The sequence below is a fragment of the Metopolophium dirhodum genome, chromosome 5 (assembly GCF_019925205.1).
Source record: "Metopolophium dirhodum isolate CAU chromosome 5, ASM1992520v1, whole genome shotgun sequence".
Classification (NCBI taxonomy): domain Eukaryota; kingdom Metazoa; phylum Arthropoda; class Insecta; order Hemiptera; family Aphididae; genus Metopolophium; species Metopolophium dirhodum.
Window position 1 is genome coordinate 2,267,303 of NC_083564.1, and position 23,416 is coordinate 2,290,718.

The 23,416-nt window shown below is 28.8% G+C and overlaps 4 protein-coding genes across 4 annotated transcripts in view; 2 read left to right on the forward strand and 2 right to left on the reverse strand.

Moving 5' to 3' along the window:
* The first annotated feature begins 950 nt into the window (after positions 1-950).
* LOC132944193 (eukaryotic translation initiation factor 3 subunit B) lies at positions 951-5,425 on the forward strand. The gene is made up of 13 exons (XM_061013419.1): positions 951-1,206; positions 1,270-1,465; positions 1,537-1,656; positions 1,723-1,906; positions 1,968-2,125; positions 2,197-2,386; positions 2,454-2,596; positions 2,712-2,850; positions 2,937-3,132; positions 3,393-3,607; positions 4,194-4,397; positions 4,465-4,573; positions 5,054-5,425. Exons 1-13 carry the CDS (start codon positions 1,089-1,091, stop codon positions 5,146-5,148), a joined length of 2,067 nt encoding a protein of 688 aa, XP_060869402.1. The 5' UTR covers positions 951-1,088; the 3' UTR covers positions 5,149-5,425.
* Positions 5,426-7,782: 2,357 nt separating this feature from the next.
* On the reverse strand, positions 7,783-8,874 carry LOC132944195 (uncharacterized). The gene is made up of 2 exons (XM_061013421.1): positions 8,138-8,874; positions 7,783-8,082 (listed from the first exon to the last, which is right to left on the reverse strand). The coding sequence occupies exons 1-2, from the start codon at positions 8,435-8,437 to the stop codon at positions 7,852-7,854; spliced, it is 531 nt and encodes a 176-aa protein (XP_060869404.1). The 5' UTR covers positions 8,438-8,874; the 3' UTR covers positions 7,783-7,851.
* A 156-nt stretch (positions 8,875-9,030) lies between these two features.
* LOC132944194 (alkyldihydroxyacetonephosphate synthase) lies at positions 9,031-13,105 on the forward strand. The gene is made up of 12 exons (XM_061013420.1): positions 9,031-9,586; positions 9,698-9,787; positions 9,901-10,037; positions 10,113-10,265; positions 10,336-10,487; positions 10,568-10,704; positions 10,989-11,167; positions 11,231-11,358; positions 11,424-11,601; positions 12,311-12,441; positions 12,516-12,630; positions 12,706-13,105. The coding sequence occupies exons 1-12, from the start codon at positions 9,498-9,500 to the stop codon at positions 13,038-13,040; spliced, it is 1,824 nt and encodes a 607-aa protein (XP_060869403.1). The 5' UTR covers positions 9,031-9,497; the 3' UTR covers positions 13,041-13,105.
* Positions 13,106-16,828: 3,723 nt separating this feature from the next.
* Positions 16,829-23,416, reverse strand: part of LOC132944288 (transcriptional regulator ATRX homolog) — a 29,434-nt gene continuing 22,846 nt past the window's right edge. The window contains exons 19-28 of the mRNA XM_061013554.1: positions 22,448-22,623; positions 21,941-22,156; positions 21,789-21,879; positions 20,588-20,750; positions 20,193-20,390; positions 19,929-20,106; positions 19,349-19,519; positions 19,074-19,275; positions 18,155-18,216; positions 16,829-17,039 (exon numbers count right to left, since the gene is read on the reverse strand). Of these exons, the coding sequence (XP_060869537.1) occupies positions 16,965-17,039; positions 18,155-18,216; positions 19,074-19,275; positions 19,349-19,519; positions 19,929-20,106; positions 20,193-20,390; positions 20,588-20,750; positions 21,789-21,879; positions 21,941-22,156; positions 22,448-22,623 (1,532 nt within the window). The 3' untranslated portion in view covers positions 16,829-16,964. The remainder of the gene's footprint in view (positions 17,040-18,154; positions 18,217-19,073; positions 19,276-19,348; positions 19,520-19,928; positions 20,107-20,192; positions 20,391-20,587; positions 20,751-21,788; positions 21,880-21,940; positions 22,157-22,447; positions 22,624-23,416) is intronic.

The window sequence follows — 23,416 nt, forward strand, 5'->3', positions numbered from 1 at the left end:
TTATTTTATTTACAAAATTAACCTATATTACATTAATCACAACAATATATTATATACATGGTTGTTAGGTACCTATTTATAATTATTATGAATTCAATTAATGAGTTATTATTATTTAGTTTATAAATAATTTACTAGTTACGAACCTTATAATGATTGATGAAATATGAACCTTTTTCAAAATCCATTTTCATAAACTGGTCTTATGAGTTAGCTAAAACTAAACTTTCATCCGAAAAACGGTATTTTAAATTTACAATAACAGCATCAATTATTTGAAAATAAATGATTTTCCAATGCTCTTCAACAGTTCTACATTGTTCCAGTTAAGGTCTCGAGATTATAACTCTGCAAGTGACGTGGCTCTTGGCGTTTGCGTTTAGATTTTGCTCCTAGCCTAACAGGAAAAACTCTCACACATCGTAGGGTGGAAGATACTGGGAATTTTTATTTATGACCTTAATATCAACTACCCATGTCCAATTTGAATTTGAAGATTAGAGCACGAAAAAAAAACACAAATCTTTGTAAAACCGATAAATTCTGTCGCTCCACTCAGAGTTTAAAAATTAAATTGGAATTTAGTTTGATCATTGCAGGTTCTATCACAGATTATATGAAATTTATTAATCTAGATTAATGTGTCATATGATTTGTCGTACTATAACAGTCCGTAATAATAACAATATTGTTGCTGTTGCCTGTTGCTCTATTAACCTATTTAGCTTAATCCCTTCCCTCCAGCATTGTTATTTGCTAATATTATTGCTTTCGACAATTAACGCGAACAATATAATATTATATTAATATAAAAAAAGTACGACCGACCTCCTTCTCCGATTGGCCCATGATGATAAAAGACCAAACAAAGTTTAATATCAATGTATTGGCCACACTGACCCAACGACATCGGCCCACCGCGGCGGGCGGCTTCCACACGTAATCAGAAACATAACCTGTAAAAATTATATATTTTCTAATGTTGACTAATGTCTATTGAAGCTTACTTACTCGTACCTTTAGAGCTTTCCAGTCTTTTTTTTCGTTCCGTCGTCTTGACTTATTTCGGTTGACTCCCGACAGCTGCCATGGCAAAGAAAAAAGATTCCGAAAAGCACGAAGACGGCCAAAGAGGAGGAAAGTACAACAAGGACGATGCCGACGCCAATGAATTGGAAAATTTCGTTGACGATATTACCGACGAAGGTAAGACAGGAAATAATCGGACTTTGAGATTTCACTCATTCGTGTGACGTTTGTCATTTTTAGATTTGCTCGGTGATGTACTGCAGAAGAGACCCAAAGTGTCCGATGGCGTAGACACCGTCATTATTGTTGACGGAGTTCCCCAAGTCAACCCCGAACGCTTCGACAAACTCAAGGTAGTTATCACCAAGATATTCGCACAGTTCGGTAAAATTCTCAACGATTACTATCCAAAATCTGAGAATGGTCACACCAAAGGGTGAGTACTTTTAACATTCTACTTTGTACGTTACCATTAATTTTGATAAAACCATTGTTTTATTTTATTAGTTATATATTCATTGAATATGAAAAACACGAAAGCGCATTAGAAGCTGTTACGCAAGCTAATAATTACAAACTAGACAAACAACATACTTTTTTAATCAACTTATTTTCTGACTACAAAAAGTGAGTTAAATAAACTAATAGCCTTATTAGTGATACCTAATGTTTAATATTATTATTATTTTTAAGATATAACGACATTCCTGAAAAATGGGAAGCTCCTACACTACAGCCATTCCCAGAAAGGCCTAATCTACAATATTTCTTAAGTGAACCTGATGCATTTGATCAATATTATGTTTATAATGTAAACAGTCATATTGAAGTTTGGCTGAATAGCAATCCACAGCCAACAAAATTAGTTGAACGTGAAGTAAGTACAATTGTTAGATCATTTTTACTTGATGAATACCATTGATTTTTTCTTCTTCAAGAAATGGACTGAATCTCTAATTATGTGGTCACCTCTTGGAACATACTTAGCAACACTACACAAGCAAGGTGTTGTCCTTTGGGGAGGACCAAATTTCACAAATGTTTTAAAGCTCTCTCATCGCAATGTACAATTTGTTGATTTTTCTCCTTGTGAACAGTAAGTCACTTGTATGCATATTTTTAAATATTGTATTTTCTATTAGTTTCATACTGGTTTTTTTAATTTAGATATCTGGTGGCTTATGCTCCATTAGATAATGGTGAACAAAAGTTGACTATTTTTGATATTCGCACTGGGGCCGAAAAGCGATCATTTATTTCAGATGCTCCAATGGCTGGTAATGTATTAAGGTGGTCAAAGGATGACAAATATTTTGCCCGGATCGGCCATAATACCCTTAGTGTTTATGAAACTCCAGTAAGTACTTAAAAAGTGGCAAAACAATTTATTCAACAAAATTTAATTAAATTATATTTGTTTTTAGTCTTTCGGTTTGTTGGATAAGAAAAGTATAACGGTCAACGGTATTCGAGATTTTAGTTGGTCTCCCAGGGACAATGTACTCGCCTATTGGGTTGCTGAAGATAAAGATGTACCGGCTCGAGTAGTTTTATTAGAGATACCAAGGTTAGTAAAAACTACATATATATTAAAACAATATTAATGTATTCTATCCTCTTTTAAAAATAATATTCCTACATTTTATTATTATTATATATTAATTTTTAAATATTGTTTTTAGCCGCAAAGAAATCCGAGCTAACAATTTGTTTAATGTAGCAGACTGTAAAATCCATTGGCAAAAAGCTGGTGACTATTTATGTGTTAAAGTCGATCGTTATGCTAAAATCAAACGTGAGAAGGGAGATGTTAAATACAGTGTAAGAATTTATCTAGTCTTTTGATTTTGATAACTTATAAGTTATAATACTGTTTTACACTTAATAAGTTTCATTTATTTTTATAGGGTATGTATTTCAATTTTGAAATATTCCATATGAGAGAGAAAAATATACCTGTGGACAGTGTTGAAATTAAAGAACCAATTCATGCATTTGCTTGGGAACCAATTGGTTCAAAGTTTGCAATTATTCACGGTGAACCTAGCAATAATAGTGTAAGCTTCTATAATGTCAAATCTGGTCAAGCTCCAGTCTTATTAAGTAAGTTCAACTTATTGAAATATTATAATAATTAGTTTCAAACATAACATGTTTGGTTTCAAATTTTATAAAAAAAGTTTTATATGTGCATACATGTGAATGCAATATTCCTATGAATTTAATATTTAATATTATATGCAAATCATGATTGTACTATTATTAAGTATAAGTAATCAATAATTGCAATAAAATGTAAACAAAGTTTATTCATACTAGTCAACTGTTGATACATTTTACATTTTTGTATTATTATCCTATAGAAAAGTTAGACAAACATTTCTGCAGTCATTTGTTTTGGTCACCTGCCGGACAATATATTGTTATTGCCGAAATCCGAGATTCTGGTGCTTTGGAATTTGTTGACACCGCAGACTTCACCACAATGTGTTCTACTGAACATTATAAAGCAACTGATATTGAATGGGATCCAACCGGAAGATTTGTTGCTACTGGCGTTAGTTCGTGGAAAACTAAGGTATAAATATATTTATTTCCCATACCATTTTATTGAATTTTAATTTAACCAGACAAGTTTTAAATAGATTAACTGTTAAGTTGGTATTTCATTAAAAATCACTTAAGAATAATATCAAATACCATAGGCACAAATCGCAGGAGAGCTTGACCATCCAAATTTCCCATTAGCCCCCCATAAAATATACAGTTTTTAAGTTGTGTTGCTCCCCCCCTCATCCCACCACATTGATGTTAAATATGTTTGCCTCCCTGAAATTTTAATAAAATTATACCTATGTCAAACACAATTTCACGAATTTGCCAAGTAATTAATTTATGTCAGATTACTTACACTAGAATTTGAGTAAGGTTCCTAATACTGGTTCAAATAAGTTATGTAAATTTGCAAATTTGTTCTCCCTTTACATATGTCCCTCACAAATAATGATGAAATAATCAACTGTAATATTGCTTCAGTTCATACTTCATTGGCTTTTAGAGGAGTTTATCAATTATGATTTTTGTTAAACGTATTATTTTTAATTTCATCTCGACAGTATTGCACTTATTTATTTGTGATTTAATGTTGTATCAATATTTTTTAGGGAGATACAGGCTATTGGATATGGTCATTCCAAGGAAGAATATTGAATAGATTCAATACAAATACCTATTGTCATATGCAATGGAGACCTAGACCTCCTACTCTGTTGAGCGCTAAACAACAAAAGGATACCAAGAAAAGTTTGAAAAAATACACTTCTCAGTTTGAGACGAAAGACAAAATGCGAATGACCAAAGCCTCTAAAGTATAATTGATAAAATTATTATAAAACAAATGTATTTGATTATAATTTGATTTTTATTTTTAAATAGGAAGTCATCGATAAACGTCGAAAATTGATTAAAGAATTCGAAGAATACCGCAGCAAACGTTTAGAAGATTGGAATAAACAAAAGGCTGAAAGAATGGCTATTAGAAGTCGTAAGTGAAATTCTCTGTTTAATTTTCCCACTCAAAACATGACATATTGAAGTATTTACAATGATTAGTTCATGGCATTTTTGTCATTCTATCTCATTATACATTCTAAACAATTAACGCTCTGTGTATAGAACACTTACCGCGTTACTATATTCATGAAAAAGTATATAGGCATTTTAGCAACGTTGTAAAACGTATATCCTTCACTCTTTACTGTGTGTTACATTCTCCGCCTCTCATTGGTCGCATATATCAAAGCATATAATGATCGGAAAACACAAGAAAAAATTGGGATATTTGTATCACAGTATTGCTGACACATTGTCATGAATATAATAATGTAATAACTAATAAATGTTTTACACATGAGGGCGTTTATTGTATCAAGATTCAACTACACATTGTTGCCGACGACATACCTCTATGATTATATTGATATTTATCATATATGTTTTATTCATTCCAACTATTTTGTTTCAGATATTGATACTGATGAACTAGATTCAGATGATAAAAACGTACAGGTAGAAAAAGTCGAATTTTTGGTTAAAGAAGAAGTAACTGTAATTGATTAAGCATTTTGAACGATTTTGATGTAAACAAAATATTCGAATTGTCTTTTTTTTTTGTATTTGCTAAAGAACAATAAATACAATTTTGTCTTGAAACAATAACGCCATTTAATATGGCCATCATAGTCCTTCATATTCTTATAAATATTTTCAATACTATTTTATGTAAATTAGGATTCAATTTAAATTTCAAATACCGAAGAAAAATAAATATCTATCCAATAGGGTTTGTTCTAATAATTATATTATCTGTAATCACAAATACAATTTTACATGTTAATTGTTTTATTTATTTCATAAGTACATGTTCAAACATTTTTTTATAATACTACTTGCGTGTATTATATAATTATTATTAATATAATATATATTATTTATAAATAAATATCACAATTGCCAACTAGGTATAATTATTACACAGTGATCACATATTTGTTAATGTTAATTATTGATTTATGACAACGACAGCAAAAATAATTATTACGGCGTGAGATTAATGGTAAACAAAAGTAACTAAATTAGAGTACACAATGTTATTGCTAGAATATAAAATTAGCGACTAATTTATTAATTACAGTATCTGGCCTGTGACATAACTTGTCATAACAATTGACTTAATATTTCGTTATGATTTATGCGTGATTGGTTGGCTAATAGAACAAAAATTATATATAATATACTTAAGACAACAACAATAGCTTTATTAGTTTGATATGGAAAATTATAAATTGTGAGCGTAATTTGTAAAGAAATGTTAATAGTCTAGAAAAAATACTATATTATTCTAACTGTTTTTAAATCTAAAGCACAATATAGTATATACCCTCATAAGCAACCTAATGACTATTCATAATTTATTCAGTTAGCGTTATACATAATACATTTGATAATAATAAACTGGAAAAGATTTCATAGAAATAAGTACAATACTGAGAGATATTAGTATCAATTAACGATAATAACTACTGTTGGTTAATCTCCATTCATGATTTACAAGTTCAAGATGGCATGGTTATGGACACAACAATAAAGGAAGACTAGTCATTAATAGTATTAATTACTAATTAGTATATATATTATTATTTTTTAGTAAAATTAGAACATGGGAATATTAACAAATTCAAAATTTATTGTATTAATAAATATTAGAACCATCCAGAGGAGAAATTGCATGAGATCATTTTCTACAGAAATATTGGTTGGTACAATTTTATAAGTTCAGTGGAAACATAATATGGCTATGCTTACGGTATCTCAAGATAAATGGAGTGCATACAGAACCATATTATTGAAAAATTTGATGTTAATATTTAAAACTTATTTATAGAGGAAGAATCTATTTCTGCACAATACAGTACTGGTTTCCTAAAGATAACCGTCAAATATTTAACTAATATAGTAAACTATTAACATCTAGTACATATTTTAATTAATAACACATTAGATAATGGGTTCTTATCGAGTAATTGACTAAACTTGTATCATTCTTTTTTTTTTTTTTTTTAATAATTCACATCAAAAAGCTCATAGCCTATCATTAATGATTAGTTTGGTTCATGTTTATATTAACTTTAAATGATTTTAAATAAACTTAACGGTATAAATAACTCTGATGTATTACATGCAAAATTATTTATCCTAAAAATGTAGTATAATTATTAGCTCTTGAACATAATAAATCGCAAAGTGAATTATTATTTATTCTATTTCATATCGAGAAATTAATAAATATTAAGTAAGTTTTAAAATTAAGTACTTTCTAGAATATAATTATGAATACTTAGTCTTATATTAGAATTATTCAGATTATTAATCACAGAATAAAAATATGATAACTTGGTCTACAAAAATAAATCCTATAAATGGAAAATCAGCAGCAAAAATTTGATTTAATTTAATTTTTAATTTAAAAGACTGGCAAGTCTGTTGATTGTATATAATACTGTTTCCAAAAATAAATTGTATACATTAATCATATAGGTTAGTAAACACTTAATTTAGTGCTATTACTTTTAATTATTAAAACAGATTTTTTTCAAAGACATCAAAAAAAATTTTATGCTCGTTATTGTTTAATAATACTTATAAAGCTGAGATACTTAAGTAATGTCAAAAAATAGGAAATTGTATTGATTTATCTACAACAACAAAACTACAATTTAACTATTAAATTGTTCAACTTTCTAAATCCTAATAATATATAACCAGTCGTATCGCCATTAAATACACATTTAAATCAGACCTTTTAAATCCTAATATTGAAATTTTTCTCTTGAATAAGATAACAAATTATAAAAAAACTTCATAAAACAAAAATATGTTGAATAAAATGTCGATAATTTTCCTATGTATGCATGTCTTCAATGTATTTGTAATTTGTATAGCGAAGAATGTCGTTTAGTAACATTCATACAGCCAATATTAAAAACAAAAACTGTTGAACATACAGAGTAATTATTTACAAATAAGAATGGGGATTATATTTTTATTTTTGGTAGGTAAAATCAATTTAGATCTAATTTTAAAAAACGATTGTAATTTTTACCAATGTTTTGATTGGTTAATTGTATAAACAATTTTTTATTATTATTTTCGAGAAAGACATTATGTCCAAAGTGGAAAATAAGTTTTCTGGAATAAAATTCTAGTTGATGATGTAATTATTTCCATCAAACGCCACCCCGCAATTAAGTCAAGCTCACTAAACTATTTAACAGAATAATTAAGGACAATAATGTTGTCACTTTTGGTTGTTTCCTTGGACATGCTGACAATAGCTTCTTCGTATGACGGTGGTGGTAGGTCACTTCCCTCTTCGCTGTGGCTGCCAATCAACTGTTCGTAAGACGGGGGCAAGGTAAGTTCGCTAACCGTGCGTATCGGCAACGAATACTGTTGTTGAGCGTCCGCCAACTGCCCCTGTTGAGATCGTATGTCCTGGGGCACACAGAAAATAAATAATCAAACAATAACAAATGGCTGTGGTTGTTACCTCTATCTGTTGGCGGATGACCATGTCGATGACGCGGCGCCTCCGCAAATACAGTACGTTCCTGATGCCGATCATGACGGCCGAACAGATGCACAGCGGTCCAACCATCCACATGTGGCCCAGGTTGGCGAATACAGTGTCGTCGAACGCCCCGAACGAGAACACCGATATGATGGAGCCCAATGTGAACAGGAAGACTGATATCAAAAAATACGAATACGTGACACAGTCGCAGGAGCTGCACGACCGACTCATGTCCTCGGTTAGATGGACCCGCTCCCACATATAGTAGGCTTCCATTTCAAACGCATTTCCGCACTTCCGGGGTGCGCGAAAAGAACGGATGCAAACTGTGCACACTGAATACCGCGAATTATTCTGATCGGCCAGCAAACGTCACTCCCCGCGAATTATTCTGATCGGCCCAGCAAACGTCACTCCGCCGCGAATTATTCTGATCGGCCAGCAAACGTCACTCCGCCGCGAGAGATCATCATCATCGCGATTTGTGTTTACGTTGGCCGTCGTTACTCGTTTGTGTGTACAACAACTCTATATCACTGTATAATATTATTGTTGACTGTTGTCTTTTTCGCCATCGGCCCTGTCTGATTAAAGTGATTACACACCTTTGTCCGTTATCAATTTCAATTGTTATTGTCTTTTATCGTGACGAACACGACGACGACGACGACGAGACGGCCGATCCATACCGTCGAGACGAAGATTCGAATATCCACCTCCACCTCCACCTCGTTGCGTACCGTCGTCCGTCCGTCACTGAAGAGCGAATGATGTTAAGCGCGGCCGCTAGGAGCGCTGAACGTCGTACTCTTGACAAAATAGATCGTCATGATATAAATATTATAAATATTGATTATTTATCATGGTCAATATTATAGTCTATAACACTCTATAGTATGTTGGTGTAGTATTTTCAATTTTCTCGTGGTGTTAGGTGTTACTCTTTAGCAGTTCGACGTGTTTTACTCGCCGGTCGGTAGTTGTACACTTACACTGTACTTGTTTGCGGTTAGAAGTCGCTGAAGCGCGCAGGCACTTACTTTTCTGTGGCAGTCGACGACTCTATAGTTAACTGCACAACATATTATGCCAAATACCTATTTAGTTAAATACGAAAATATACAATTCACAATTTACAGTTTGCAGAGCACGCTGTACGTCTGTATAGTTAGTCTATGGTCATAGTAGTCGGTGCACATTACACACTATTCATTAAGTTACAATACTTAATTGTTACTACTAAATAATAACACGTTTCAACAACTTTTTACTGGATCCGAGGCTTTCTAGTGCAAGTATTTGAATAGTCTAGATCGCAAACATTTGACACTTCCCCATGGATGAAAAGGAATCCAATGAAACTGTTAAAATCTCCTCTTCGCCTCTGGCCAACACTAAGGTTCAGAGTGTCATACCAAAAAACAGGTAGGTAATAACATAAACGGTAGACCTAACAACTTAATGTAAAATAAACTGTACGTATAGTGCATACCTACCACAACTTGTGTTTAAATATCAAATATTTTTTTTCTTCAGGTCAGAAGTCTTGAAGTGGAACGGCTGGGGATATAGAGATTCAAAGTTTAAAGTTACCGAACAGGGAATGATTCGTTTTACTGGCAATAGGTGAATGCTATTTTAGTTTCTCAATTCGTTTTGAGTTGTTGAATGTCTTTTATTCTTGAACCAATTGAAATACAAAACAGTTGTACAATTAATGATGAATTTTTCCCAATTAGGTATTCAATTGGAGAAACAGATTTGCCTTTTTTTACTCAATGGGTCCAACAAGTATTAAATATTGACCTAACTCTAAGGAATGTGCCTAGAGAGAAGTTCAGTTCCATAGAGATTCCATCTTCCCGTGTATCTACGAGTTTGTACCAGTTTTATTTAATGGAATGATTTTTGCATATAATTTATTACAAAATAATTTTTAATACTTTTTCAGAATTATTAAACATCTTAAAAGAAATGAAAATTGACCATACAACTGACAGCTCAGCTAGACTTTTGCGATCCCATGGACAAACACTTTATGATATTTATTCCCTCAGATATGGTAAATGTTTTCCACGCATTTGTGATTTAGTAGTCTGGCCTGGTATGTATTATTTAGTTTTGAGTTGTTTTGTGATAGTTGTTTATTGCAACAAGAATATTTTTTATTTAAGCAAATCATAACGATGTTGTAAGCATAGTTGAATTAGTCAATGTGCATAACATTGTACTTGTTCCGTTTGGCGGTGGAACTAATGTATCTGGGGCAGTATCGTGTCCTGCTAATGAAAATAGATGTATAGTCAGTGTGGACACTTCACAAATGGTAAATATACTAATACGTATGATATTGCAATATCAAAAACATTAAACTTGGCTTTGATACATTTTTTTTCTTTTCTACAGAACCGTTTATTGTGGTTGGATGAATCAAACTTACTGGTATGCTTTGAAGCCGGAGTCATTGGTCAAGATTTAGAACGAGAACTAAACAAACGAGGCTATACATGTGGACATGAACCCGACTCTTATGAGTTTTCTAGGTATTCATTGAAATAAAAAAAAAAAAACTCGAGTGTAGCCTTTGTAGCAATCATTAAAGTAGTAAGTTTCCTTTTATTGTATTTACTATTTATAAGTATTACAATCGTTTGATTTAGTTTAGTATTTTAGTCACATTTTGTGTGCGTTGTTTAAATGTATTAATACATTTTTATTTTATTTTTAGTATTGAAACATGCATGTATTTATTGAATATAGCTGTATTTTTAGTATTATTATTTACTGGAAGAAACTTATGATCAGTAATGTGTGTTAAACAAATCAGTTTAGGTGGTTGGGTCGCTACTAGAGCGTCGGGCATGAAGAAAAATGTGTATGGCAACATTGAAGATTTAGTAATTGATGCTAAAATGGTCACTTGCAGAGGGGTGGTCGAAAAAAACAGTAAGGTCCCAAGAATGTCAAGTGGACCCGATTTTCAACAAATCGTATTAGGGTCAGAAGGTTTGTTTGTTTAAAATTTATAATCAACAATATTTTAAATTGATTACTGTTTTTATATTTCAGGTACATTAGGCATAATTACAGAAGTGACCTTAAAAATTCGACCTCTTCCAGATTGTCGTGTTTATGATTCTGTGGTTTTTCCTGATTTTGAATCAGGAGTAAAATGTATGAGAGAAGTAGCCAAACAAGTATGTTTTAAATATTATCTTCACAATTAAACTATTTAATTAAATAATTACATTTAAATCTGTAGAGATGTCAACCTGTGTCTATACGATTAATGGATAACACACAGTTCAGATTTGGCCAGGCGTTACGTCCTGTTGAAAACACATTTGGAAACTTGTTAGATACTTTCAAGAAAACTTACTTGACTCATGTTTGTGGTTTTCGTTTAGAGTCTATTTGTGTTATGACACTCCTTTTTGAAGGTGATTTTTTTACCTACCATTTGATAGTATTATCAATATACCACCAATGCTATAGGATAGCGAATGTTTTACCTTTTTGATAACTCGATTGCAAATGATTAACATTGGATGGAAAAAATAATACTTTATGCTTAAAATGCATATAATTGCAAACAAGTGTTGAAGGAAACCCAATCACAAATATTGACAATGATGAAATCAATAAATTAAAACTACGGGAAAAAAAATGTAATCATAATAAATATTATTAAGTACTTCCACATCTTTTTAATTGTTACTAGCAGCTTTAACAGAGAAATACGAATATTATGAGGTGTCTAAAAATAACTGGAAAGTGGTAACATGTACTTAGGAAAAATATTTTAATTTATAAGTTAAAGTAATCATAACTATAATGATTGATTTACATAATTGACAAATCATTAAAATATTTTTTTTTAAATAACAATTATCTTATTTTTTTTAATCATGTTAAGTTTTTGCTACTAATTTAAATTAAAAATAATCTGCCACCACTCACCAGCAATATTTGTCAAAAAATGCATCATGTTATAACTATTAAATTATTATGACTTTTTTTGTGTTCAGTGTTAATCATATGGCAATATTACATGACAAGTAAAAATATTTGCAATTGTGTTCAAAAAGGTGGTTCCGCTATTGTGTTCTACCTATGTACAACTTACTAGTAATGGTAATTTTGTTCTAGGTAAACGGTCTAAAGTAGTTTCACATAGAAGTTGCATCGCTAAAATAGCTGTGTCTTTTGGTGGTGTAACTGCAGGAGAGAGAAATGGAGAACGTGGTTATATGCTGACCTTTGTTATAGCTTATATACGTGTAAGAAAAATAATTTAATACTTTTAATATTTTTATTAAGTTGATTGATAAATTCTAATGAAAATAATATTTAGGATCTCGCGTTAGAATATAGAGTTGTAGCTGAATCGTTTGAAACATCAGTATCCTGGGATAAAACTCTCAGTTTATGTGAAAATGTCAAAAAAACTGTAGCAAATGAATGCAATAGTAAGTGAATAATATAATTGTTATTTTATCATTACTGACCTATCATTTAGGATAAACATTTTTTTTGTCTTTTAGAACTTAATATCAAGTATTACTTGATTAGCTGTCGCGTAACACAGACATACGATTCCGGTTGTTGCGTTTATTTTTATTTTGGATTTAATTGGACCGGACTAGATGATCCAGTATCAACTTACCATCATATTGAAACCATAGCCCGAGACACTATTATGGCTTCTGGAGGGTCTATCTCTCATCATCATGGCGTGGGTAAATTACGGGCACATTGGTATGAGAAACACATGTCTAAAACGGTACTATCGCTTTACAGTGCATCTAAAAAGATGCTAGACCCGAATAACGTATTTGCTAATGGTAATCTTATTAGTTTTCCACTGTCCAAAATATAAACAATGATTTAAAACCTAGTCACATTTTAGTGTAAGTCTTCAACAAATAAAATTTTTTATATTGATATGGTTGTTATTTTTTATATGTTTAACCTTTTTAAAATTGTTTCCTGAAAAATATGTGAGTAATATTAGTTTACAAAACAATTATCAACAACTTCAGTGTAGGTATATTTTGCTATTTTAATCAATATTAACATCAATGGTTAAAAATTCTTATAAAAATATTAAATTTGAATTGTTGATAATTGTTTATATTTGATACGATAATTTTTTTATGCAACAAAATATAATCTTTTACTAAACGACACGCACATGGTAATAAGTAGTCAGGGCGTTTAAAATAAATTATAATATAACATATTTCAATTCCTAGTGCATTTGTCTATAGTAATTTAATTTGAATAATTAGTATGAAGTTAAATAAAAAATAATAATTAGGTATATTAGTTATACCTACCAACTTAGAAGTTTTGGTTACCAATTGATATTGTCAACTGCCTGCAAGGCTCATTCGATGGTTGGATTAGCATATGTATCTGTTTTTGAATACGTTTTAGATATAATCCCTTTAGCTGATATGGTAGCTTCTTCAAAGATTTTGGCATTATATTGTATAATATCCTTACTCCTAATAAAATATTGCGATTTGCAAACATGACTTAATTCATGAAGAATATAAATTACAATTTAATATTTATTTTATTTGATGTCAAAAAATGAACACACTTTAAAATAACCAATTGTGATGAATTTGTGAAAAACGGTAAGAAGTCTGTTGTATACTACATACACGGTATACAGTATAAATGTTTCTCAATATTCATGTAAATATCTGTATTTGTTTTTAATTAAATTTTATACAATCTTATTAATATAGCACTCCATCAGATTGAACATTATATTTTGTTAACCTCTGCTGTGAAAATGTTTTTGATTTTGTTTTATGGACAAACAATTTAAATTAATCTGTTTTTATAATATTAATCTTATTAAACATACCAGTGGTCTAACTATTAAAAAAACTCGTACTTGCATTGTATAATGCTTTGATCAGAATTTCTCTGGAAAAAAAAAATTGTTGACAATACAAAAAACAAAAATATTTTACTCCGTAATAGGCATGTCTTAAATCTTCATTTATATAATTATATTATCTAATACTAATTTTTAAATAATTTGACTTTGTAGTTTATAGTATATATTTTTCATTTTCAATTCCATTGCGTTAAATAAAAAAAGGTGGATAAGTGGATGTCGCTCTGCTGTACAGTAGGTTACAAGTGGGTCACTGTAATGGATGGTGTTAAATTTGAATTCAATGATATAATATCATTGTATAAGAAAAACGATTCTGAGCGAAAACGGTCAATCAGCCTATGATTTTACCAAGTATATTTGATGATATTATTGTGAATAAAGTAATTTATATATAACCTATTTACTCGGAGCCTTGTTTTAAATTTTCAATCTTTAGCCATAAAAGTTAAACATTTTATACATTTTTAACCACAAAATAATTAATAAATTATAAATTTGATAAATGTTGTCAAAATTTGAACTTTAAATGCTTATAAAAAAAATTTGTGCATATGTATTTTTAATATTTTTCAACTGCTATTAGAACGATATATCAGGAGCCTTATATTAAATTTTCACGCTTTTTTACCCAACAAATAAAAATTGATTGATATTTATAGAAAGAAAAACTAAAAAAATTGAAAACTGACAATGTCCGTAAACAGCTCAAAAAGAGTCAAAATATTTTCAAAATGTTATGGTGTATAGAAAATGTTAATATAAACATTCAGTGAAATTTTCAAGTATCTACAGTCATTCGTTTTTTAATTACAATAAAATAAAAAAATTGTTACATGAGAAATCGAGTAAATATCAAATGTTGTAAAAATATAAATTTCAGACGCTCATAAAAATTTAATTTAAGTTTCTTCTAGACATTTTTTTTTTTTTGATAAAGGTAGACAAACTTATGAGTAATCTTATATTACATTTTCAAATCTTAGATTTAAAAAGAAAAATTTTTATGAATTCTCATCAAAATAATTTGCTATTTTTCGTGATTTTTCCGTATTTTGTCAAAATTTGAACTTTAAATGCTTATAATTAAAAACTGTGACTAAGGATTTTTAATTTTTTTCATCTGCCTTTGAAACAATAACCTAAGAGCCTTCTATTAAATTTTCAAGCATTTTTACTCAACAGATAAAATTTTATTGATATTTATAGAAAAAAAAACTAAAAAAATTGAAAACTGACAATGACCGTAAACAGCTCAAAAAGAGTCAAAATATTTTCAAAATTTTATGGTGTATAGAAAATGCTAATATAAACATTCAGTCAAAATTTCATGTCCCTACGGTCATTTGTTTTAGAGTTACACCAAAAACCAAAATCGATTTTCTCGAAAACAGATTTTGCGTAAAAATTCCCGTTTTTCCTTAATTTTTCTTTTGTTTTTCACGTCGCTTGTGAAAACTACTGGGAAATTTTTACTTTTGACCCCCCAAAGTACCAACTAGATTCACTTTCCTATCAGAAAAGTTACTATTGAAGAAAATCCAAGCACTTTTACTGTCCTAAAAGGTGATGACAGACACAAAAATAAAAAAAAAAATTAAAAAATTAAAAAAAAAACACACATCATTGTAGAATCAATACATTCATCGCTTCGCTCAGAATCTAAAAATTTAGTAATGGTTCTGGATATTTGAGTCAGAAAATAACGTTTATATAAAAATTTAAAATATTGGAAGTTTGACAAAAGTTATTTTTTATCTGTATATTATTTAATATTTAATATTTATAGTTAGTATGAATTATCAGAGATGGCTTAATATTCTGTAGAATATTAATGGGAGCTTATAATTGTTAGTGTCCCTATGAGAAATAAGAATAATAATTTTATACATTCTATGAAATAGTATATTTCTCACAACAATTCTCTGTGTATTTCTGCAAGATGTGTTTAAATCTTTATGTAAATATACTCTGTTTTGTAACTTGAACATTTTTCTAAATATTTTATAGTGAAAACTTGCAAATTCCTCATAAGTTATACTCACAAAAACCTAAAAATCTCAAAAATACAAATGCATTTTTTTTTATAAACTTTTCAATTTGGATATTTTAACAAAGAAAGATGATTTAAATTATTTTTTGTAACTTTTCACAATAACAGATATCATAATTTTCTACACTAAGAAATTTTCAAAATATTTAGGTTAATTTTAACTCAAAATGGTCATATGGTACGACAACGTTACTAGCTGTTATTAACTTACCGTCAATAATTATTAATTAATGCATGGAATTTTATTTTGCTAAAGCTAGTTTAGCTCACTGTATTACTAACAAAAATAATAAAGGGGGACGGAGTGGCCAAGCGGACTAAGGCGTCGGTTGTGATGCACACTGTCGCCGATTCGAACTCGACCACGGGCGGGATTTTTCTTCGGACAGTCACGGTGTCCGGAGAGAGGCCGCCATCCCCCACCCGAGCATGGCAGATACCTAAGGGTGCCCACTAAAAAATCTGCAAAAACAAACGCACACGTGTTCAAAACAGTACCCTCCCCACAGTTCCACAGACTAATGACTTCAGATATTGAAGCCTCAAAAACCCCCCCAAAAAAAGAAATAATAAAGAAAAGATTGTGCATTTAGAAGATTTATAAGTAATCACGTCATTATTACTCATCAGGTACAGATAAAATCCTGAATTTGTTTAAATAAAATATTTTTATTTTATAAATGAAATACCAAATTAGTTATATTATAGAAATATTACATTTATTATAGAAATCACAAATAGTGTGTATAATATACAATCAAATTAATATATAGTTATATGAGTAAATTCATACTTATTCTTAGTATAACAAAAAAAATAATTATTGTTATATTTCATTGTTCAATATTTTGGGCATCTTTTACTTTTTTTAACATATCATTGAGTTGCATCATTGAAGCTTGAGGAAACTATAAAAAAAAAAAAATTAATTAATTAAAACCAATGCCACTAATTAAGAGGTGCTTAGGTCCCCGAATTTGTAAAAAGATTGGTATATGTTTTTTTTGATTAATATACAAGGGCGGCAAAGAGGGGACATGTCCTCCCAGCTTTTCAGTGTCTATTATACATTTATACATAATATATTATAATCGGTACATTGAATAAAGAAAATTGATAAGTATCTGTTACTATCTTCTTGTTCTATAATCACAGAAATTAATTTTATCTATTGACAATATTATATTAATATAAAAAAAATATGTCAATGATTTGAACAACAGATGCATCATAGATATTAAACTTAATAATAAGTTAATACCTATTAATATAGAATAACTTATTATTAAGTTTAACATATATGTATATCATTGATTTTATCAAAGTTGCTAAGCCTGCTATGTTTTATTTTTCCTAAAGATGACGCTACACAGGCATTTGTTGTCATTATCTGACATACCAAATTTTACACTCAAAAAATCACATTTCTCTCTGTTATTTTAAAAATTAGTGAATTATAAAATTATAAAATTTAAAATAAGATATTATCTAGCGTATTTCATAAGGCTTTTTGTTATATAATAATTTTAAAGCTAGTTATGAGTATTTTAAGATGTACAAACAATTTACAATTTTAAAATACTCAACTCTCTTTAAAATTAAAATATAATAAAAAGCCTAAGGTGTCCTAGATAATAATTTTACCTTTAAATCCAATAAGAGGTCAATTCTCTCTAATTTTTAAACTAACGGAGCTAAACGTGATCTGCTGGGCGTAAAATGTGCTGTTAGGCATTTGTAAGACATAATTGAATTTATTTTACCTATTTGATATTTATTTATAATAATTTTGTTCATTTCATTGATTGTACTCCGACATATAAATAAATAATGTAATTTATTTGTTTTTCGTTACAAATTATGATCAATATAAATCATGATTTAATAATAATCCCTAATAGCATCCACAATGGTTATAATATTTGATTCCATACGTTATCTTAAAAATAATCCTGAGCACTTCTAAATCTATTATATTACAACCCAATAAAACATTAAAAAGTCAATTATTAGAATAACTTACAAATTCTCTTAAAGTATTGAACAATGTTAAATCATCATTTGACCTGTAGGCTGGCAAAGAACCTATAATTTAATTATAAAAGAAAATAATTAAAAAAAAATCTATTAACAAATTCTAATATTTATTGAAAAACTAAATGAATATAATAGTTAAGATCATGACCAGTCGCATATTCAAAACTTCCTCCACCACACAGCTTGTTGTTGTGATAACTCCCACTTTTATGTACGGAACGCTTGTGTACATGTTAATAAAACAATTTAGAACTTATTTTGTATTTGCAACAGTGCTGTTTAACTGTGAACAGATGTTTGGGGAACCAATCAAAAACCGGTTGCGAGTAACGGACACAAAACGGGCCACCGCTAGGTCATGATTTAACACACAAATTTAAATTACATAGGTACCTCCCCCACCAATTAAGAATACATATTTAATAGTTGAAATTATTTTTATAATACCCATTTTTGATGCATACAAATTGTACACCTAATAGCATGAGCACATGCTTCTTAACCACTTCTGGATATAATATCTTCGAAACCATTCACAAAAAAAAATATGCATATACCTTACCTATGTTTCTTTTCGAAAATTAAATGAAAAGGATTTAACTAACTTCCTTGTCGTTGATAATATTTACTACAAATAGAAATATAAGACTTTAAATATTCACTATTGAAGCACCACAACCTCAAGACCTCAGATATCCTCCCTTCATGTACCCCCATGTTTAGTCTTTAATAGTTAAAATATAAATTATCAAATTTAGTTGATTCTACAAAACAGGATTATTATTCCCGTAGAGCATATTTTTGTGTGAAAAAATACATTGGCACAAGGCGCCTTAATACCAAATAAAACACAAAATTGCATTTAATAAATATTAGTTTAAAATCTAAAGATATTCACTGATTACCTAAATTTAAGTTCTGAATTAAAAATGTATCTACATCGTTTGAATGAATTCCATCTCTTTCTTTTTCATAATCTTCCCATGCTGCATTTCTGTCATTTTCATCTAATTCTTCCGCTTCGTTATTTTGTAATAATGAGTCATGTTCTAATATGTCCATTACAAGATCTTTGTGTTTCAATATTAACTCGGCCATTAAACGATCCTACCAGAGTTCACAGAAAATATTTAAATATAAATAGTATACAAATATTTTTAAAAATAATTTAATAGGGTACCTTAGGTAAATTTAAAGTTGATTTCGGTTGAGTAGTATTTGGCTCAAATTCATAAAGTTCTTCCTGACATTTCAAATTAAAATGACGATCAATTTGATGTTCATCAACTACACGGAACGCTGTAGATAATTTTGATATTTGACGTTCATATATTTTTTGCTCCATTGTACCCTTAATTACATTATACAAAATAATTAAATAATAGAAATATTAGTAAATTCAATTATTTTAATTAAAAAAATAATTTTGTACACAAATTTAAGTCTTTTTTTAATAACTATCAATAAAAAATTTTCAATATAGATAATTAATTTATTATTCATCAAAAATTGATTAAAGGAAAAATCTATGGGAGAAACTATATGATTTCTAGAATTAAAATAATTATTAAAATAGATAAACCAGTAAAGGTGAATACTAAAATTATTTTATAAAAGTTTAATAACAGTCAAAATATCAACACGGGAAAAAAATATTTAACTCAAGAGCATTAAAAAAAAAATAGACTTCCACAATGTAGAAATTGCTTTACTCCTAACTATGAATATAGTCTTCATTACCTTTTTGTTATTATATTTACCTCAGAAATTAATCTATAAACATAACATGGTTTTTCTTGTCCAAATCTAAACACACGAAATATACTTTGAACATTAAGAGATGGATTCCATGTCACGTCAAAAATAATAACTCGATTAGCACCAATTAGATTAATACCTAAATTAAAAGCTTTTGTCGACAATAATAAAAGACGCATTCTGAAAATAAATTATTCCATAGTTAGATAAATAATTAATATTATAACTATATTTTGTTTTTATGATTCAGTTAAAAAAATATTTACTTAGTATTTGTTTTATCATTAAATCGTTCACAAAAATCTTCTCTTGTTCTTGAACTAGTTGAACCATCAATTCTATAAAAATCTACACCATGATTCCAAGATTTACCATAAGGACCTCCATCATCATCTAAATCTTCAGCATTTTCCAAAAAATCTTGAATGAGATCAAGAGTAAATAACGATTGACTGAACAATAACCTATATCAAATTAAAAGATTTGATTAAGGTCTCAAACAAAAACAATTGTTTTTTAATTGGTGCTATATACCGAACTCTTACAACAAGTGAAAAATGGGAATAACTTAATTTCCCATATTTACCATATTTAAATAGACTAAATAGTAAATAGCAAGGCTATAGATTCATTTTTAGCTTAATATAAAAGTTATATGTACACTTTATCACCAATGTTTTCACATTCCTGAAGTATTGAAAACATCATTATGAACTTGGAATACGGGTACACTGATTCCATTTCAGCTCTTGATACTAATGGTTTCCACCAGTCAGTGTAATGCTTATCTGTGTTCTTAGTGTTTGGCAAATCCAAACCTGGAACTGGCATCACAAATTCATTAATATTAATTATTATATTAGAAATGGATGGTTTCGATTTTGAAACTGTTATAACATGAAATTTAAATCCATTTTCAATTGAAGTTTAATTTTTAGATTATGAGCTGAGCGATGAATGTATTGAATTTACAATTATGTGTTTTTTTTTAAATTTTTTTTGTGTCATCAACTTTTAGGACAGTAAAAGTGCTTATATTTTTTTCAACAGTACCTTTTCTGATTAAAAATACATAGGCACACCTTTTTTATAAGCATTTAAAGTCTGAGTTTTGACAACATTTATCCAATTTAAAATTTAATAATTATTTTGTAGTTAAACATTTATAAAATGTTTAACTTTTATGGCTAAGGATTGAAAATTTAAAACAAGGCTCCACGTAAATAGGTTATATATAAATTACTTTATTTACAATAATATCATCAAATATACTTAGTAATATCATAGCCTGACTGACTGTCTTCGCTCAATCGTTTTTCTTATTCAATGATATTCTATCATTGAACTCAAATTTAACACCATTTGTGACAGTAACACACTTGTAACCTACTGTAAAGAAGAGCGACACCCACTAGCCAACTTTCTTTTTAATTGTTATTATTGCTTGAATAATATAATTCGGTGACTTAAAATATAATATTAAATATGAGACTAGGATATTATACAATATTTTTTACAAGTACTTTAAAATTAGAAAAAGAGTATTTATTTATTTATTTATTTATTTATTTACATGTTACGGGCTTTAAAGCTGGAGCCCAATTTAAAAATATACATTTTGATATTCAATATTGATCAACATAATACAACATTTAGCTGATTATGATGTAGAAATTATTTTTGAGGAATATTAATTTGCATGTTTCATTATTTGGATAAGTGGTTCAGCGAGAAAAATTAAAAAATATTTTCAAATTTGTTTAAGTTTTAATCTATAACATTGAGTCTAATTTTTCATTTGTTCAGAAAAAAACTTTTATTTAGCACAGCAGTATTATTTCACATATAAAAATGAAACTTACTTTCAACTTCATCAACAGAATTTGAATTATTATCAACATCACTACTGTCACCAGCTACAAAACGTGATTCTGCGACCTTTAATTTTTGTTTCTAAAACCATAATATTTTAGTTTGTTATATGATAGTTAACAAATTAAAATAATATTTATACTTCTTGTTTTGATTCTATTCGTTTTAAGTATAACGCTAGTAGTTTAGGATGGGTCCAAACCATTTGAAGCATATGGTAATTACTAAATAATTCTGATTGCCTGTATTCATCCAAATATTTCTGGTATAATTCTATTTGTTTATCAGCTATCTTCAAATAAATTACATATTCATGCTTAGTAGGTAAGAAAGGGGTAAGAACACTATAGTCAAATCTCTAAAAAAATAAAAAAAATATTTAATTAATACCATTACTATACAGTGGAACCTTGATAAGTCTACGTCCTTAATAAATCGAAATAAAGCCCGTACCCTAGCCTAATCCAACCTAACCAAACTTTACTCTTTAAAGAGTCCAAATCCTCAACAAGTCGAAAAAAATTAATTTCCCTTGAATATCAACTCATTGAGACTCCACTGCATTTCAAAACATAATAAACCTTATAGTTTTTAGACGTCTTCTATAAACATCTATAATGTAATTTTAAATAAAATTAATAAAGAATACCTGTACAAATCCTTCAAGCATTCTATGTAAAACATGAGATCTTCGCTTCATTCTTTTTACATCTCTTACATTTGAATCAGAGTATTGCCCGTTAGTGATTGGATTTATAAAACGGTTAGTAAAATCTTTTATTGACCCTAATAAATTTGGTCGGATAAAATCAACCATACAATGATCTATACAACAAAAAATAAACTTAGTGTTCTTAAACAAATATTTAGTTAATTGCTTAATAATTTTTAAGGATTTAATTTTAAATGTCAACCTAATATAAACATATTTTAAATATTATTATTAATATTTACATTAATATGTGGACAAATAATAATTTTATTTTAGTTTTAGAATGATGGATGTAGCTGGATATTTTGATTATTTTTTTATTTTACAATAGTAGCATGTCTCTATTTATTGGCCAGCATCATTAGGAGTAAAGAAAATGAGGTCACAACTATATCACAAAATGTGTAAATAAAATAGTTCTCTTAGATGGAACAACAAAATAAAAAAAAATAACTAAACCAATATTTTGTATTTAAATTGTTTTTGCTAATAAATACACGTTATGAATCATACATATTTCTATTGAAATTCTTGTGTTAATTTGTATGGCGCAAACAATGATATATCTAAAACTTTTATAGCATCATTAGTTTTTGATCTAAACGCAAAATATGTATTATTACTGTAATTTCATATAAACAATACAATTAAACGTAGAATAAACGTTTGTCAGCATGCCCAGGCAATATCCCTATTTATATTCCTAAAAATCGTAAAAATTGTCAATAGTTTTTATCAAGAATTACAAGCACACAATTCTAACTCTTCAGAGTGATAACTGATAACTAATAATATAATATAACAACAGTTTTATTTATCACTTATTATTAGGGTTCAGGGGGCTTGTTGCATTAAAAATTATGGAAATATGCAGTCAAAATTGTCAAAATATGCAGCTACATTTTT